Source organism: Lepidochelys olivacea (genome assembly GCF_965140295.1).
Source record: "Lepidochelys olivacea isolate rLepOli2 genome assembly, chromosome: 3".
Lineage (NCBI taxonomy): Eukaryota > Metazoa > Chordata > Testudines > Cheloniidae > Lepidochelys > Lepidochelys olivacea.
Genome location: NC_140413.1, coordinates 65,003,935 through 65,022,232, shown reverse-complemented (window position 1 = coordinate 65,022,232; position 18,298 = coordinate 65,003,935). Strand labels below are relative to the sequence as shown.

The 18,298-nt window shown below is 39.8% G+C and overlaps 1 protein-coding gene across 1 annotated transcript in view; it reads left to right on the top strand.

Moving 5' to 3' along the window:
* Positions 1-18,298, top strand: part of UBE3D (ubiquitin protein ligase E3D) — a 109,246-nt gene that overhangs the window by 5,809 nt on the left and 85,139 nt on the right. Inside the window, exons 4-7 of the mRNA XM_084623441.1 lie at positions 5,521-5,752; positions 10,193-10,262; positions 15,366-15,435; positions 16,452-16,560. Of these exons, the coding sequence (XP_084479567.1) occupies positions 5,521-5,752; positions 10,193-10,262; positions 15,366-15,435; positions 16,452-16,560 (481 nt within the window). The remainder of the gene's footprint in view (positions 1-5,520; positions 5,753-10,192; positions 10,263-15,365; positions 15,436-16,451; positions 16,561-18,298) is intronic.

Genomic DNA, 18,298 nt, shown 5'->3' with positions numbered 1-18,298 from the left:
GGAGGTCAAATTGGAATAAAAGGGTGAAGTGTGTGGGGCATGGCAGTGGCTCTCCGCCATGCTTTTCTCCTTTCAGGGAGCCTCTGGTGCTTGGTTGGGCTACACAGATCTGGAAGGTATGGCAGGATGGAGCAGGGTAGCTGCCACTGTATCTGGTGTTCTCCTTTCCCACACTGCCTTATTTCCAAGCTGAAGTCAGTATTATAGTTAATGCTGTTAGAAACAACGTTAGTTCTGTCTGGCTTTGGCCTCACCAGAGAGAGGGGTAGTGTGCAGATGTATGACAGCTTGTGATAACATAGATTGAGGGGGGAAAGAAGGTTGCAGAGCTGTGTGGAGGGCAGGTCTTTCTTGCAGATGATCAGAGATCCACTGAGTTAGAGCCTGATTCTTTCCACGAGTTTCATGGCTCTCCAGAGATACAGAATCATGCCCTCTGCCCCTTCCATATGACCCAATGGAGGGAAGATTGTCAGATTTTTCCATGGCTTGAAAGCTGCAGAGATTTCAGGATGCTTCTTTCTTTCCTCCTGATTATACTGTAGAAGAGGAGGTTATAGACAAGAAGTACGCCTTTCAGGGCTTTGCTTCTGTTATTCAGTAGCTTTCAGAGACCAGACCAGAATGTAATTTAAATTAATTTTCATGAATTATCTTTTAAGGAGATTGCCCTTTCCATTAGGCCAAAAAATTATTTTTGCTACAAAAGTGCTTTATATGTGCATTGAAAAATCAAATGCAGAATAGAGGGTTTTTTTTAATATTGCATTACATTTACTGTTATGACTGAATTCCAAATTTTATGTGTAGAGTAAACATCTGACTACTTAATTTATGTTAAAGAAAGGTATATTCTAAATTCAGTGAGGGTTTTTGGGGCGGGGTAGTCTACATAAAGTCATCCAATTTTATTTTTCAATTTTATAATGCAAACAGATTTTCAACAGAGAGGATTTTAATATATACTTTCTAAAAAATAATGTTAATGTTGGACTGCAGTTTTGGGGTATTATATAAATTAAAAGAGAGAAGAAAATCTGAAAGTCTTCTTCCAATATAGGAAGAGTAGAGCCTTACAATAGCGTGGGGTCCCATTGAGGGACTGGACCTCTAGTAAGCCCATGTTGTTGTATTAGATGGGCTTCAGTGAATCATTGCTCAATACAATTCAAACTCTTCTAAAACTGAACTAGGGCTGCATTAATTTGATGTCAGTTATTGAGTTCTAGAGACAACTAAGGGCCCAGATCCTGGCTTTCCATTGACAGGTACAAGGCCCAAAATGTAATAGAAAAGCTGTATTTCTGCATAGGATGGCCTGTTTAGGAGGGCTCTGCAGCCCCCTGTATGAGGCAAGCTGTGGCAACGCTGCAGCTGCTATTGTTATGTAAGGCTGTGTTGGGTACTTGGTGGAGACTAAAGGTCTCTGGGAAGGCAAGGTGGGGGCTCTGGACTGCAGGTGCAGATCAGACATTGACGGGGCCTGTTTACAGTAGGCTTTGTTGGTTTCTGTTATGTAATGCTTGAAGAAAACAAATATAATTGTTAAATACAACTCTTGTTGCTGTAAAGCAAAGAACACCATGTAGTAATAGGAGTGGACGGATCTGAGAGCAGTAAGGAAGATAGGATAGGGCATGTGGCAAGCCCCAAAATAACTGGTCAGCTGATGGGACAAATATTGGTTGAATATTATGAGATAATGTTAAAAGTGATCATATATTTTATAGCACTAACTTATTAGAACAGTAATAAAACAGTAAGACTTGATGGTCTCCAGTAGGCTTAGTCTTAGAAAGTTACTTATGCCTAATTTAAAAAAAAAAAAAAAAAAAAGTTAAAGTTATTTTAACTCAGAAAAATGCCAACAACAATAAAATGAAGTTCTAAAAAATGAGAGAATGGAAGTATGTATGATGCAATCAAAAAACTAGGCCGCCTTCTGCATCGAGGCATTCATGCTGGAACATTTGACAGTATTTGACTGTGGTCAAATAATAGGTGGTCAATTGACTGGCTTGCCAAGCCTTGTCATAACCACACTACGGAGTTTGTAAGGATAGCTGTGTGATGGGTTGGACCCCCCTTTCAGGGTGCCACCAGAAATGCTGGGGAACCACTGAGCCCACCTTCCCAGCGGCCTGTGTTTCCCTTAATCTGTGTTGCTCTGACAGGTTCTCAAGCCCCTTTCCAGCACACATACAGGTAGCGACACACCCAGCTGTAGAATCACATAGAGCCTGCTATCAGCTCTCTGTGGGAGGACTCAGCTAGGGGATTGCCCAGCACTCACATGCTCACCTCCTTTGGAGTATAAACCCCAAATAATATTGTCTTGCGCTGTATAGAAGGATCTGCACAGCGCAAGCTCATAAAAATCACTCCCTCCCTCAATGTGGAGGGAGCTATGCACAGCTCCTCCCCCCCACCCCCGAAGTGAGGGAGGGAGATGTGCACAGCTCCCCACCCTCCCCAAAGTTATGAGTTGCACAAACTGGGTTTTGGTATAAACAAGAAATATGTTTGTTAACTACAAAAGGAAAATTGTAAGTGATAATAAGGGATAGCAAACAGAACAAAGCAGATTACCTTAGTAAAACCGCAAACTAAGCGTCACACACTAGATAGGTAGGATATAAATTAGCAAATTCTTACCCTGAGTGATAAACAGGCTGGCAGATTCTTAAGGCACAAGTTGCTTTAGCTTTCCCTGGTTTTCATACATAGGCTAAAAATCCTTCTAGCCTGGGACCATCACGTCCCACAGTTTAGTCTTTGTTCCTCAGGTGTTTCTAGGTGTGCATGAGGTCCCCTCAGAATGTCATTTTCCGCCTTTATATTTTCTCCCTACTTGCTGGAAAGCTTTTTTGCTGCGACCTGGGTCAAACTGTTCCCATTGTGTAGTGCTACCTCTGAGAGGTTTTTTATTGTACACAGTTTCTGGGGTAATCCTTGTGCTTGTGTGCATTTCCTCAATAACCCTTTAACATTTTTGGCCATTTTACTCTTGTACCTGAAAGGCTGCTTGTGGGTATTTTCAACCTCAGGACATGTTTCAGCAACACATATATAGCCAAACTTCATTACTTCACATACGACAATAGCACATACAATCCAATGAAGTATTACTGTTGGGCAGATCAAGACTTTCAGAATGACACCTCACAAGGCATAATTTGTATAAGACATCCTAATTACATGACAGTGATGAATAATGGGGTGTCACGGTGTCACAAGCTGACCTTTAAATAGATTTTTACAATATTTCAGCTCTCATCTGCAGACAATATTGATTTTGATAAGGTGCTAACACAATCTGAAATTTATTGTTATCTAGAAAGAAGGAAACCTGTGAAATATTTCACTTCTGCACAAGAATGCAGAAGGCACAAGAAGGTACCCAAAAAAGTACTGGCCTCTTAAGAGACCTCCTGATGAGAGACATGGTGGTGGTAGACTGCAGCGATGGGAAAATATGTGAGCATCTGCTCAGAGATTGTGAGCTAACTTTAGAAAAAAACATATAAATATTCAAAGTGATAAAGCAGGCAAAATTGCAAGTGCAGGCTTTAAGTAAGGGGACAAGAAACTGTACATAGAAGGCAGCAGAATGAGAAAGATAGGCATGAGGGAAAACACACAAGGAAGCTCAAAGAATGGCCTCAAAATCTTGTAACAAACAGCCTAGAGCAGGGGTGGGCAAACTTTTTGGGCCAAGGGCCACATCTGGGTGGGGAAATTGTATGTAGGGCAGGGGGTTGGGGTGCGGGAGGGAGTGCAGGATGTGGGAGGGGTGCAGTGTGTAGGAACGGGCTCATAGCAAGGGATAGGGGCAGAGGAGGGGTGCGGGGTGTATGAGGGGGCTCAGGGAAGGGAGTTGGGGTGCAGGAGGGGTGCAGTGTGCAGGAGGAGGCTCCGGGCAGGGGTGCAGGAGGGGTGCGGGGTGTGACGGGGCTCAGGGCAGGGAGTTGGGGTTGCAGGAGGGGTGCGAGGTGCAGGCAGGAGACTTAGGGCAGGGAGATGGGGGGCGGAGTGCAGGAGGGGTTTGGGCTCCGTCCCGGTGCTGCTTACCTAAAGCGTCTCTGGGTGGCAGCAGCATGCACTGGGGCTAGGACAGCTGTGGGGAGCGGTGCCTGGAGGCTAGGGCAATGCACAGGGCCCTCTGCCACCATTCCCCGCCCCCCCCCCGGACATGATGCCGTCTGCTTCTGAGAGTGGCACGGGGCTTGCGGCAGCATGGGGGGCAATCCCACGGGCCGGATCCAGCCTGCGGGCCATAGTTTGCCCACCGCTGGCCTAGAGAATGACACGGGAAGTGTGGAAGTAACTGTTCATCTCGCCATTGTCCAGCATTTGGGCAAAAGTGTAGAATTTCTTCACTGTAAGTGAGTGAAGGAATCCACTGATAGCTCTGTGCACTTAAGAAGAACACCACATCTGTGGGACTAGAGGAACACATCTGGGGAATTGTGGTCAGGCTTAGGAGGTTGTGGATAATATGACCATTTAAAAACAAAAAGATGTTCTGAAACATTTTTCTGTATGTTTGTTTGGATTATATTGGTTTAAGGAGTAACTACTGTATTTCAAATATTTGACTTTTTATTAAAGTAGGCATAAAAGCATGCACCGAGGAGGAATAAGAGAAGAATTACTATTTAAAAAAAAAAAGAGAAATCTTAAGTTTCTCATTTCATAGGCCAGATGTTCAAAGCAGAAACTGTATGCAAGAAAATAGTGTGTAGGTGTTTCAGACAAATGGAATTGTTCCTGTACACCAGTGTGTGTGTGTGTGTGTATTCTGGCTTTGAGGCATCATGTATATAGTATATAGAAATATAGTAGGGTATTTTGAGGCATGTGTGACTTCTGCAAGTTAAATTTGAGTCTAACTTCAGGTTGCATTATCCAGTGCAAGTAAAAGCACTATACCATTTTTTATTTTGTTTGTTTTGTTTTGCTTGAAAGTCTGATTGCCTCCCTGTGAGCATGGAATGCCTTCAGAATACATAACTGACCTTGCTGAGTGTATACTGCAGAGAGACCTGTATTGATGTTGCATGGACGTCTGATGTAAAAGAGAGAGATGAGAACTTTTTAAAGAGAGTTTTTTAAAATGCACATTATTATGTTTTTCATGACTATGACTTGATGTATTTATTTTTATCTCATGGTTCACTTCACTAGTTGTCAATGCCAATTTCTGTAGTATAATCGCTGAGATCAGGCTGAGCCTGAGTCTTTCCACCTGTTGGGCATGATGTAAGATTCACCTGTTTATGCAGCCATTTCCCAAATAATCTTGTCATGAGTCACTACCATTGCCTTCTCAGAATTCATCCAATGGGCTTCAACACCTATAAGTAAGTGCCTTTTACTGGAGGAGGGAAGGCCAGCTATTTCTTTTAGCGGGAATCTCATGTTTGCTTGGTTTTTTTTAAGTGTTCAGACCCATTGATGACAGGTGCCTTAGAAATGGTTGTAATAGATTGAAATATCTTGTTTTCTTTCCTCTATTAGGATGTTTCTCAGAGTTCTTCCCCTACCAAGTGAAAACTGGAGTGCTTTGGTTGAGGAGTGGTGTTGCCACCCCAATCCCTTTGCCAACAGCACTCTTCATCCTCAGAATAACGACTGTTTTCTTGGACACACTTACTTTCTGGTGAATTCAGGAAATGAGTCACATGGGCCTGGAACTGAAACAGTCCATTCAAAGACTGAACATTCTGCTTCTGAGAGGGGCTCTATGTGGGTAAAGTATTTTGTTTTAATAAATCTCAAAGCGTGACTTTTTTATTATTTTTTTAATTTTATTTTGGGGAGTGGACATTTCTGTGAAAGATCTTTATAAAGTTCGGGGCTTGTAGAGTTGCTGACATCTGTTGTCTAGGAACCAGACTAAATTCTAGCATTTTCAGAACAATTGCTCCTAGTCTTAATATCACCTAGGTACACAAGGAATGATTCTCTGCCTTGAAACACACTTGGAATCATTGTAAAAATACTGTTCAGAGAACCTAGTACTTGCAAAGAAGACCAAGTAAAGCAAAATGGGATTTCATATGGTCAGGCAGTGAAGAAGCAAAATCTTTGGGTCACCCTTGATTTGGCTGAAATGGAAACAGTGGTCTGTTGCTACAGGCTTTGTATAATCTGATGGGTAGTTAATTAAAACTGTACCTGTGATGTGATAGGAAGATGTCAATCAAAGAATAGCAAAATAAAACCCAAAAGCTAAGAATGGGTGGAATCGAGGGGTAACTACATTTGCTGAAACATTGCTGGACACCGAGAAGTAAATATGAACAAAACAGTTTGGCTATACAAGAACTTGTCAAAATCCAGGTGTGGTTTGGGTCCAGATATCCTATTTATGTTCCTACAATGCAAGGGGGCGAGGGTTGGCGATGCAAAGATAGACCCATGTTTTGGGAATATCTTTGTCCCACCACTTTGTCGTGGTTCTGATGCAAAAGCTGCACTTGCCTGGCAAATACTGCCTTCAAGTAATTGACTGGGCTTGTTAGGCTAGGGTTAAACAGGCTGAGCCTCTCAGTGAGTCGCACTATGAATTCCATACACTGCTGGTCTCAGTCTCTGCCTCTTCCCATGCTTGACTGAACATCTTCCATGTCCTCTTCTAGGTTTCTTGAGATGCTAGGTGATTCATTAGCAGAAATTTCTCTCTCTCTGAATAAAGAGTAATCTCAGTCTGTTCAGCACAGCTCTATATTTAGAATACATTGCTGAAATGGTTGTGATTCCAAGAGAATTAGGGCAGTACAACCCCCTTCTCCCACAATCCCTTGGACTGTCAAATCTCCCACAAGCAACTGCTTCCACAGGGACTGCAAGGGGGGACTGTGAGAGAGGTAGCTGGGTGAGGGTTGCAGCTGAAGCACTTGCAGGTGTAGACATTGGGCAGCTGCGCCCAAAACCAAATGGCTCATTTAGATGCACTGCACTACTGGTATTTAGACCAGTGTAGTCCTGCCAACTCCATTAGAAATGAGACAAGTCTTCAGTGAAGAGGCACCTGAAGATTTTTTTGAATGTGATGAATCTCCATATTCACTTCCTAAAAATTGCCTTGATATCAAGATTTGTTACTTGGTTATTTGAAAACCTTGTATCATGCTTGCACTGAAATTCTAATGTCTGCACTCATTGATTTGTAGCATCAGTCAGTTGCCAATCAAATGAGCACAACCTTAAGATCAAGCAGAAACTGGACTAATTAGGGAAAAATTCATATTGAAATGCAAAGTTCTTCCATAATATGGAGAAAGTTTTAGAAAGTTACAGACAACACAGATTGCTGTTGGCACAAACATTCTCATTTTATAATATATTCATGCAGTCGGCACTAGTATGAAAATTCCTTTTTAATTGCATAACAGTCATTGGAGAGTGTTTGCCTGTGACCAAAACAGTAGTAGGAATATAGCAGAGATACTTAAACAATCCTCTGCAGCCTCCTGTGGCACCAAGACAACATTGTGCCGTGGAAAACATATTGCTCACGTTTTACTCTAACGATGTAACACTGATGTTAAATGTCACATGGTCACACAGCATTCTAATAGTATCTCTGGGGGAAAATATTTTCCCTAAGACAATATCAAGGATCCTTAGAAATAGAAACACACACACAAAAAATATTAGGAGAGGATCCACCTCCATCTGCAGATTGCCAGCAGCTGCAAGTTGTCACATAGATATATTGATTTAATTAGTCTGGCTAAAAGTATCATCCTTTTTCTTCAAGCAGTGATACCACTGAGTTCTCAGTGTTTTCAGGTACCATACTGCACAATTCTCAGCCACCGCATGTAACTTTTAGCAGAAAAGGCACTCAAATAGTAGTTATCTGAGGAATACTGTGCTTATAGCCCCTGGCCCTGCCTTCATTTATTGGGTGTTAAGAAACCCAGTCTCCTTACTTTATTTCTCTCCTTCTTTCTGACAGGGAGTAAGTTCTACTCCACAACTTTTGGGGGAGAGTAAGGGGCAGGCACTGGGAAAGGGGACGAACTGTGCATCTGTTTTTATTGGCTCTAACTCCAGTACAATGGGATCCAGCTTTCTCATGTAATGTATCCTGTTAAGGCTGTAACAGGTCTGCAGAGGCTAGAGAATTCCCAACCCTTGCGTTCCCACTGGAATCTTGGTCGGTGTTTCCTGGCTCAGTTGAGGTTTGCAGGATAGACTATCTCCTCAGTGTCCTAATAATAGGAAATAGGAAGTAGCTGTCTTCCCTGAGGGTAGCGGTGATTCAGTCTCATTAGAAACAAGAGCTAACAGGCAGCAATTCTTACTAGGGGCAGCCTCACTTTCACCTGGCAAGTCAAATTCTCAAATGTACAATGTTTGAGCTGAATTAGGTTCCCATCTCCACCCAAATATTGTTTAGTCCATGAGAAGATACTCAGAGCTGGGAGCCAGGAGATCATGAATTTAAATCTCATCTATACCCTGTGCAGTCCTACCTTTGGACTCAGGGCAATCCCATTTCACTAATAAATTAACTGAGGGATTGCATAAGGTTCCTTTTAGCAGAACTAGGAATAGAACCCACATATCTAATATTCCCAGATGGATACATTTTTAAGACCAGAATGGACCACTATAAGTATCTAGTCTGATCTCCTGCACAACACAAGCTAAAGAATCTCACCCAGTAATTCTGGCATCAAACCCATAGCTTGAGCTATAACATATTTTTTAGATAAATATCCATTCTTGATTTAAAGGCTTCATGTGACAGAAAATCCACCCTGTCTCTATGTGAGTTGTTTCAATGGTTAATTACACTCACCGTTAAAAATTTTGTACTTTATTCCTAGCTTGAATTTGTCTAGCTTCAGCTTTCAGCCTTGGATTTTGTTATGTCTTTTTCTGCTAGCTAAAGAGCTACAGTCAGAAATCTCTTCCCCATGTAGATACTTGTAGACAGTGATCAAGTCACCTCTTAATCAAAGTAGATTGAGCTTCATAAGATACGTTTTTCAGACCATGAATCATTCTTGTAGCTTTTTTCTGAACTCTTTCCAATTTTTCAACGTCCTTTTTGATGTATGGACTCCAGAACTCTACACAGTATTCCAGTAACTGTCTCACTAATTCTGTATACAGAGGTAATACCACTTTTCTACTCTTACTTAATATTTCTCCTCTTATACATGGAAGGACCATGTTCACGATCTTAGCTACAGCATAACCAACATGAGCTCCCAAGGTAATCTATCATTACCACTGAGTCCTTTTTTTTTTTTGAAGTCACTGCATTCTAGGATACAGTCCCTAATCTTACACGAATTGCCTACATTCTTTGTTCCTAGATGTAATTATAATACAATCTAAGGTCATACATTTACATCACACAATGAGGAAACATTTTTTTAAAAAATGTTCTATTATGAGAAAAGATGATGTGTCATTTATGGTACAGTAGGCAGCAACACACAAATTACATTTGGTCATTTATCATACATTTTGGTGGCTTATATCACACATGAAAGCTTTAAAGTTAAGAGGTATGCTGGCTTTAGTGAAAGGCTGGCTTCATTACAGTTGGAAACAATGGAAAATGGTGACCACATTTTATTAGGGACATACAATAATACAATAAATGGGGAAAAAAGATTTTTTTTCACTAACTTGTTTTATTTATAATAGTCTTAGGTGTTACTTTTCTGTGTAGTTACAAGTTAGTCAGGCTTCAATATGATTTTTCAAGTTGAAAGTTTTCTTTTTCAAACTTTTCTAAGCCTAGACAAATGCCTATGTGAAACATATTTGCTAAACGTATACCCCAGATGAACAGGTATAATGCTGATTGTGTAGATACTAGATGCATAAATCTTGCTAATGAGATAGTATGAATGAAGGTAAGTGTTGAGCTCAGTTATATCTTTTAAACAATATTCAATTTAAATACGAACTCTGGGTTTAACTTGTACAGTGTCGTAAGGGTAGTGGAAGATTTAAATCAAACACACAACTTCTTAGTAACTCAGAAAATTTAGAAGGCTGCAGTGAATGAAATAGTCAAGACACATCTGTATGTACATAAACATTCTGAGGAGTGAAGTATAAAGTTCAATATGCACTCTGGAGACTATTTTAAAATTATACGTTCTTTTTCAGAAGAGTTGAATGGCATTTAAATGACATTTTTCTTGTCCTACAGAAATCAAAGGAAAATGCTAGAGTAATTTGTAAGCGCTGCAAGGCAATGCTGGGAGAGACCGTATCATCAGGTATGGATTACACAAACAAAACGATACTTGGTTGGCTCACTCACTAAACACTAGAGGTTAAAACTTCTGGAGAAAAATAATTTATCAATAGGATGCTGAGTTGATTCCTGTGGGGGGTTCTTCTTCACTTCTGAAAGGGTGAGATTGTTTCCACTGTCAAAACTATGAGGTTATTGGCCCCAGTAATTTATTTTGATTCTTGTTTATGTAGTGCATCTGGCCATATTGTTCTCTGTATTTTAACACTTAGCAAAATGAATGTATTCCTTTTTATATGTTTGAACCATGCTGCTTGTTCTGTTGTAAAGTGGATTTGTAGCATAGACCCAGAGTTGTGATATGAACAACTCTGAGCTGAAATAATGGGTAGAGATTTAAATATAACACAAGCATTTAGATTTAGTTTTAAAAAGATGTGTACCTCGAGTATCATGGACCCATTTGCAATTAATCGTGGAATGTATACTTTGTGTACCTTAGTAAATTTTGTTTAGTGTATAGATTAGGTCTGAACTACATAACTAATATAAGCTCAGGTATGCAGTTAGTCTTTCGTAAATAGCCCCGCTAAACAAAATAAGGTAGAATAAACTTTTTATCAATCATGTGCAAACGTTAATTTCTTCAAAGAAAAATCTACTTCCTATCAACTATAACTAATACAGAAGAGAAGGCTATAAAGTCTCATAGCTCAAAAGTTGGCAAAAACTTTGAAGTTGATTCATTTGAAATTTGTTAGTCACCTTAATTGATCAATCTACAAGAAATGAACATTGAAGTACTGTGGTGTTTGATCTTAGTGTATTTAAAAATATAGACTAAATGTTCAAGTTAATGGTCTTGTAGACAATATTTTAATGTACAGAGGAGTAATTTATATGCATGCTTGAAAAACATATTGTAAAATAGGAGTACATAATGTGTGTGTCCAGACTCTGTTAATACTGGTATGTATATCTATAGATCTGTAATTTTATATATAAATATTTGAGTTTATTGCCTGGGAGTGGTATTAATTATTTATATTACATTATATTTTATAAAGAATACAAAATGTGCAAGATGCTGTACAGATCTATAGGAAGATAAGGTCCCTCAGTCCCAAAGAGCTTAAAAATCTATACAGACAAAGACAGATAAAAGGGTGGGAGAAAAGGACTTGTCATATAAACAGTGTGGTCAGGGTGAAGGCTGTCAGTTCCATTAAATAATTATAAATGTTCATTTTTATAGATAGATAGGCGTTACCTAGACATAGTTAGTTCTGATTTTTGTTACGTTAACTGCCGCTGTTTTTGTTACTTTGGTTTTTAATCCTTACCTGTTATTTCTTTTTTAATTTTAAATTTTTCCTACTTTCAGTATATTAATTAAACCTTTACACTGCTGCACTCTATGGAGTGAGGGCATAACTTCCCACTGGACACTTTTAGTGCAGGGGCACTAGTTTTAACTAGAAGTTTAAACTAGTGCAATCTACACGCTCTCTTATACCTTGTAAAATATGTTTGTCCTAAGTGCTTGGCAGCTTTAATTGCTCTCTGAGTCTTCTGTTTTAGTTCAATCAAATTTCTCTCACCACTAGTAAAAATCCGGTGGCTACCACCTGGGGTAAATGTAAAATAAAACTTTCCTCTGCTTTCAGTTTTTGTGCCTGACATTTACTTTAAAATTTTACTTTCTAAATTGTTGGGCCGATCTCCTGGTGTCCTGGGGAGTGTTTGGCAGACTGGTTATTTATTATTTTCACTAAGCTTTTTGTTTCCTACAACGGGACTGACAAATGTAAAAAGGAAAGAAATGTCAGTGCTGCACTAAATGTAGAATAAGTAGGCTCTGTATTTGAGACCTGTCTATGCTAAATGTGCTACTGCATCACACTGGTTCTGTGATGAGGCTCTGTTTTAGGTCATACGGTCATTTGATTGGCACCCATGACAATATGGATAACAACATTGGTTAAAAACTGTTTTAAGTCTCAGTCAATTGGATTGCAAATCCCAGTCAACACTGAAAGAAAGACTAGAATGTGGTTTAATTAGAAATGTGGTTTAACTAGGCCACAACTTTTATTAAGTAACACATCTGGGAACTATTTGGCAATAACTATTTGGCCAGTGGAGATCATCCATCCATGTAATCCTGGTGAAGAGCTGCTTCAGCACCCTCTCTCCTTCATTCCACCTCCTAGAGGACTACCGTCAGCCCTTCACCCTGTTAGTCCCAGCACAGTTGCTTGGACCCCACAGCTACCGACACCCCTCCTCCCCCCAGTACAAGAGTTAAAGGGTTGGGGAAGAGGTGGTTGTCTCCTCACTGTGCAAGACATTGGAAGCCCCAGCCCTGTTACCCACCTTCTTTAGGAGATACCTTCTAATCTGCTTCCAGTTCTGGTTCATCAGGGAGCCAGACATCCTATTGACTGAGTACCTGTAGTGGACACCTGCCAAGTTTTGACAAAATGAATTTTACAACCTCACTTACCTTCTAGATCCTGGGGCTTCTAAGAGGAAGATGAAAAAACCCACATTGCGCAGGCCAGTCTGACAGTGAGAGAAAATTCCTTCCCTGCCCCAAAAAGGTGACTAGCATGATGCCCAGATCAAGGCCCAACACCTGGTCCTGCTCTAATCCTGGGTCAGGGAAGGGGAAGCTTTTCTTCTTAGAGCAGAATGGTGCCCCAGAGCAAGGGCAAGGGTTTATAAGTGCTTCCCAGGTGTGTGCAGGAGCCGATAGGCTTATGTCGAATCCTTCTGTCTAATCAATCAGCAACCATGCCTTTCTTAAGCCCACAAGGAGGCTGAGTGCTCTCTGCTGGCCCAGAGAAAGCCTCCCCATCTCTGAGGCCGCAGTCGGGGGAATGCAGGGAACAGAGCCATAAATAAGTATTGTTTGTTGTTCATAGTGCCAGGAGCCTGGTAGCGAACCGGGTCCTCACTGTGTTAGGAGCTGTACAAACACAGAACAAATGATGGTCCATACCCCAAAGAACTTCAGTCTGAGACAAGAGACAACAGACGCAGACCAACAGAGGCTCTGGCCCTGTTTCTGCTGCAGAAAAGGGCTAGCTATGATCTGAAGAGCCTGCACAGGAATTTCTAACCAAACTAGTGCATCATGGAGTGCTGCTGCTCTGGCACTTCTTGTGCTTCAGTGCATGGGGAAATGATTGGGAGGGGCTCATCTAATATATATGCCAAAAATCCCAGACTTTGCCCTTTACCTTTTCTATGAAAAAATCACTTGGTGGCTAGAAAATAAAGTGACTTCCTTAGATCAGCGTACATAATTCTCAGACCTGAAATCGTTTGAACAAATAGCACAACCATACAAATTCCAAAAATCTGATTTTAGAAATATGAATTTTTATCTCTCTTTACTACTGTCTCCACACCAGCTGCCTGAGCAGACATACAGCTACCAGTGTCTAACTTTCAAGATACACTGCATAGGTTCAGGTGGTCAGACCTACAGTGCTAATTGCTAAACACTAAGCAGTGCTGAAAGATGCTGAAATAAACAAGTCATGCACTACTTCTACATCTCTGTATTCACCAACAACATGAACTTTTTCAGCCGCAATTTCTGCTAAAAAGGATATGAGCAAATGATTCACCAGGCGCGCGCACACTCGTTCTGGGACTGCCTGTATACCTGAATAGTCTAGTCCCACAAGCATAAAAGCTTACATGGAACTTTTGACATACACTTTGGTATAAGCAAAGGTTCTAAGGGACTCTCCTCAAACCTTCATAACAAATAACGATGCTAATTCAGACTATTAATAGCCACAAGGAAGTGTATTACCAGATTAATTCTAATGAAAGAGAATCCCAAAATTGTGATTTGTTGCTCCAGACAATAGAAGAAACACACTTCTGCTCAAATCCCAATGTCCTAAGACCAGAGAGAAGTCTTTAGGTTTTAGTCCCTAGCATTCAAAGACAAACAAAGGCACTGAACTGGGACACTGATACTCATGCAGAATAACTCTGCTCCGGATATTCATGCATCTACCTGCAAGAAACCCCAGATTTGCAATATCTGCTCACAGATTTATAGCAATGCTACAGTTTGTGTACTTGTTTTTGTACTGGGAACTAGCCATATTGTACTAGCTGCTTGTGTACAAAAGTGTATATGATGCAACTGTGGGGAGAAAAAGGTTTTTCTATCTCCCCATTTAAAACATTATATTATCTTTGTTTATGTTTATGGAATTAGGTACTTAATAAATACACTTATCTAGCAACCTATAAATAGCTTGTAAAATACAATCTGTGTTTTATATTATAAATAAAATATTTTTTCTTTTATACCTACAAAAATATTTTAAAAGAAAAAGATGACCTCGATGGAAGCAGCTATGTCTGTAAAGCTGAAGCAATTCCTCTTCTGACTTTTTTTAAATGTCTGCACTTTAGGTGTGGGTCCTGTATGTATCAATACAGAAAGGGCCAGTGTCCTGAGGTAGCCTAACTTTGTTATAGAGAAGTATTGTTTCCACTCTTTTTGAAGAAAGAAGAGAATTAGTCCCCTGAGTTTACTCTTGTTAGAGCCCTGTGTGTGTTGTTCACTGGGAAATCATTGGCTGGTAGAGTATACTGAAGTACTGATATAAGTTGAACTGATTTCAGTCCGTTAAGTGTTTTTCATTTCTTGTTCAGGGTTGGTGCAGAAATAATAAATAATGGACAAGAGTTTTTAATTGGTATCAGCAAACATATAAATACATTACATGTTTTTAAAATGATCACTGCAGGGGTTTTGGCTCCTGCCTACTCTGGATTTATATGGGGTATAGGGGGAAATGGTTGTTCTTCTTGATGTGAAGTAGGGAATGATACAGATGGCAAAATATTGATCTTGTGATTAGCTCCAAAAAGAGCTAAAGAGATATTTCCTTCTGGCCATGTCTGATTTCTTTACCAGTTACCCAGCTTCTCCTCTTACATGTCAAAATAAGAATTTGGACATCTCTTCCACTGTTTAATTGGATGCTGATCTACAGTTTAGTGAATGTGGTGATGCAGTATATTACTGTAGAAAATAAATGTACTGGTTCATTGAGTTTTAAAAAATTTCCTTTTGTCTGATTTTTAGGGACTACAAAATATTACATCACTGAGATGATTATTCAGCCATCTGGAAAACATTTTGACATGATACCAAGGTATAAAAATCAGATAATGTATTCAGTTTGGTTATTGGAACAATGTTGTTGAGTGGTAAAGCTTAAACTTTTTGGATAGTTACTTTTTTGGTATTTAATTAAATATTATGCACTATTAAAATAGCAAAGTTAGGAAATGCAAAAGCACTCTTAACTCAGCCATATACTATACCTGCTGTATCTTGTGAACTCTTTTCTAATTAAAGGCATAGCTTTATATATTACTGTTTGTGGTAAACTGTATACCATAAAGTACAGATGGCATTACAGAAAGCCAAAATAACTTTGTAGTTGGAACCTTAACCTTTTTTACATTGTTTGACTTTCGGTGACTAAATATGCAAACTTCGTTACTTTGCTAAATTTATGCTATGCTTTCATATAATTGCTAATTACAAGATGGTATCTGACAATCTAAATCACACTTTTTCTGTCCTGTCTGTGTAACCTTTAATTTCAGCTAATACTTGTACTTTCCATTTTTTTTTATTTTTATTTTCAGACAATCCAGTTTATGTTGAGGTTACCATAAAATATAGTCTGCTGTGAAGAGAGTTACTGTTCCATTCTGCAAACTCAAAGATATTTCAAATATGTACATCATTATTCACTTGTATGTTGTATGTACACATAGTGCATAAAGGGCAGTATTTATGCCTTTATCTGCAGCATTTGGCATTGGACTGTGTCAGATACAGGACATTTGACCATATGGATCATTAGTCTACTCAAGTATGGCAATTTTTATTATACAGAAAAGGGAAAATACTCCAATTCTTGTTACGGGAAGATAGGAAAGATGGAGGTGAAGAGAGAGAAGCTCTATCTCCGTACAATAATGACTTAAGTCTAGGGGCATTATTTCCATGCCACACTGTAGTGGAATTGACAGCATGGAGAAACCTAGATGCTATATGTTTAAAGTTTGCTAGGGGTTCACTGGGTATCAATGGCTAGTTTTGTAAAATATAGTTACTATGAAAACATTCTGTGAAGACTGATTTATTTTAAAACAGGTCTCAGTTTGTACAGAGCATTATAGCTCAGTGTCTCGTGGATCTGTCCTCTGCCAGAAGCACATTTAGATTCAGAATACAAGGACATGATGGAAAAGTCTACATCTTGGTATGGCATTTTCTTATAATTGTATAGAAATATATTCATGAGCGTGAACTCCTGACATTTATTCATTGGTTATTATGTGCTTACTTATGTGTGTAAGGGAAATGAGAAAAAGGAGTTGATCGTTCAAACGTATCAGTTGTGCCTGTCTGCCTGCCTGCCTTTGACTCTCCTTTGTTTTTTCTTTTTAGTTTAGTTTTTAGTTTGCAATGGAAGTTAAGAACCCACTTGAATTTTTTAGACTAAAAGCTCACTGAAGTCTCAAGCAGTTAGTCCAAAGTACTGTACACAGCTATGCTGTTTACATAGAAGTATGTAGTCTTGTCTGTTTACAATATTTCTATGACTGAGGAAATTAAAAAAATATTCTGGAGCCTTATATCTGATACACTTGGGCTGCACCCTTCTTCCTGGAAATGTTGGAAATAGCTCAGACTTGTCCAGGGACCTCTGGGGTGTGGGCACATCCCTTCTGTCCTCATCCCAATTAATCCTGTTTCTGGTAGATCAAACAGAGTAGCAGTTCAGTGTTCTGCCTTATCCTCTGCCATCCTATCTTTTAACTCTTAACTTCAACGAGCACTGCCAGAATCATTTCCCTCCATTTCTTTTCCCCAGAGGGGCCCAAAATTTATGGAGCTGTGACCCCGAACAGAACCAGCTGCTGACCATCTTGTCTCCACTCACCCTATCCCCGTTGTGGTGCAGCATGCCACACTAATAGAAGACAGAAAGCCTGGAGGTGCTCCCATTATGAGGAGGCCCTCTTAAAAGCCACAGGTGGGGAGGTCTGCCGCAGCTGTTCAGTCAGTGGACTCTTAGCTTCTCAGGGAAATAGGTAGTGCTTTGGGATCTCTGTATCCTCCAATGCTCATCAAGACTTCTCTGGTGACACCTTTACAAGAGCTGTTCAGTTCTCTTCAACACTTGGGACTCAACTTGGGCCAAACCAACTTCACCAATGGGGGATTCTCCAGGGCTGAGCCCAAAAATTGCCCTAAAACCACTTAAAAAGGCAGAAAGTCTAGGGTACTCTCCCATGTCTTTAAATAGCTGATGGTGCATTGTCAAGAAGTATGGCATTCTTTCTTTTACCCCCTTTTTCAGAAAGAGAGGATCTGGGCTCTCTCAATGATGCATTCTTGTATTTCAGAAATGTTTGCATAATAGAGGACGAGGAACTCAACTCCTTGTCCCTGCTGATTTTGTGCTAGCCTTGTGGAATGTGTAGATCATAGATTACAGAAGGGGTAGTTGGGATTGTCTAGTCTGACCTCCTGAATGATGCAGGCCATAGAACTTACCCAAAATTATTCCTAGAGCAGATCTTTTAGAAAAACATTCAATCTTGATTTTAAAATGGTTACTGATGGAGAATCCACCACGATTGTTGGTATATTGTTCCAATGGTTAATTACTCTCACTGTTAAAAATTCACACCTTATTTCCAGTCTGAATTTGTCTAGCTTCAACTTCCAGACATGGGATCTTATTATACCTTTTTCTGCTAGATTGAAGAGCCCATTATTAAATATTTGTTCCCATATAAATACTTGTACACTGAATCAAGTCCTTCTGGTATGATCAGGCTAACCAGGCATATCTTTAATCTTTACCAACTTTAATTTGTCATATTACTGGAGATCTAAGTTTTTTGGACTCATGACATTGTATCCTCATCCAAACAGGTTCTGTTCTGCTTCTTTCTCCTTCCCTACTAATTTTTCGCTTCTTGCTCACT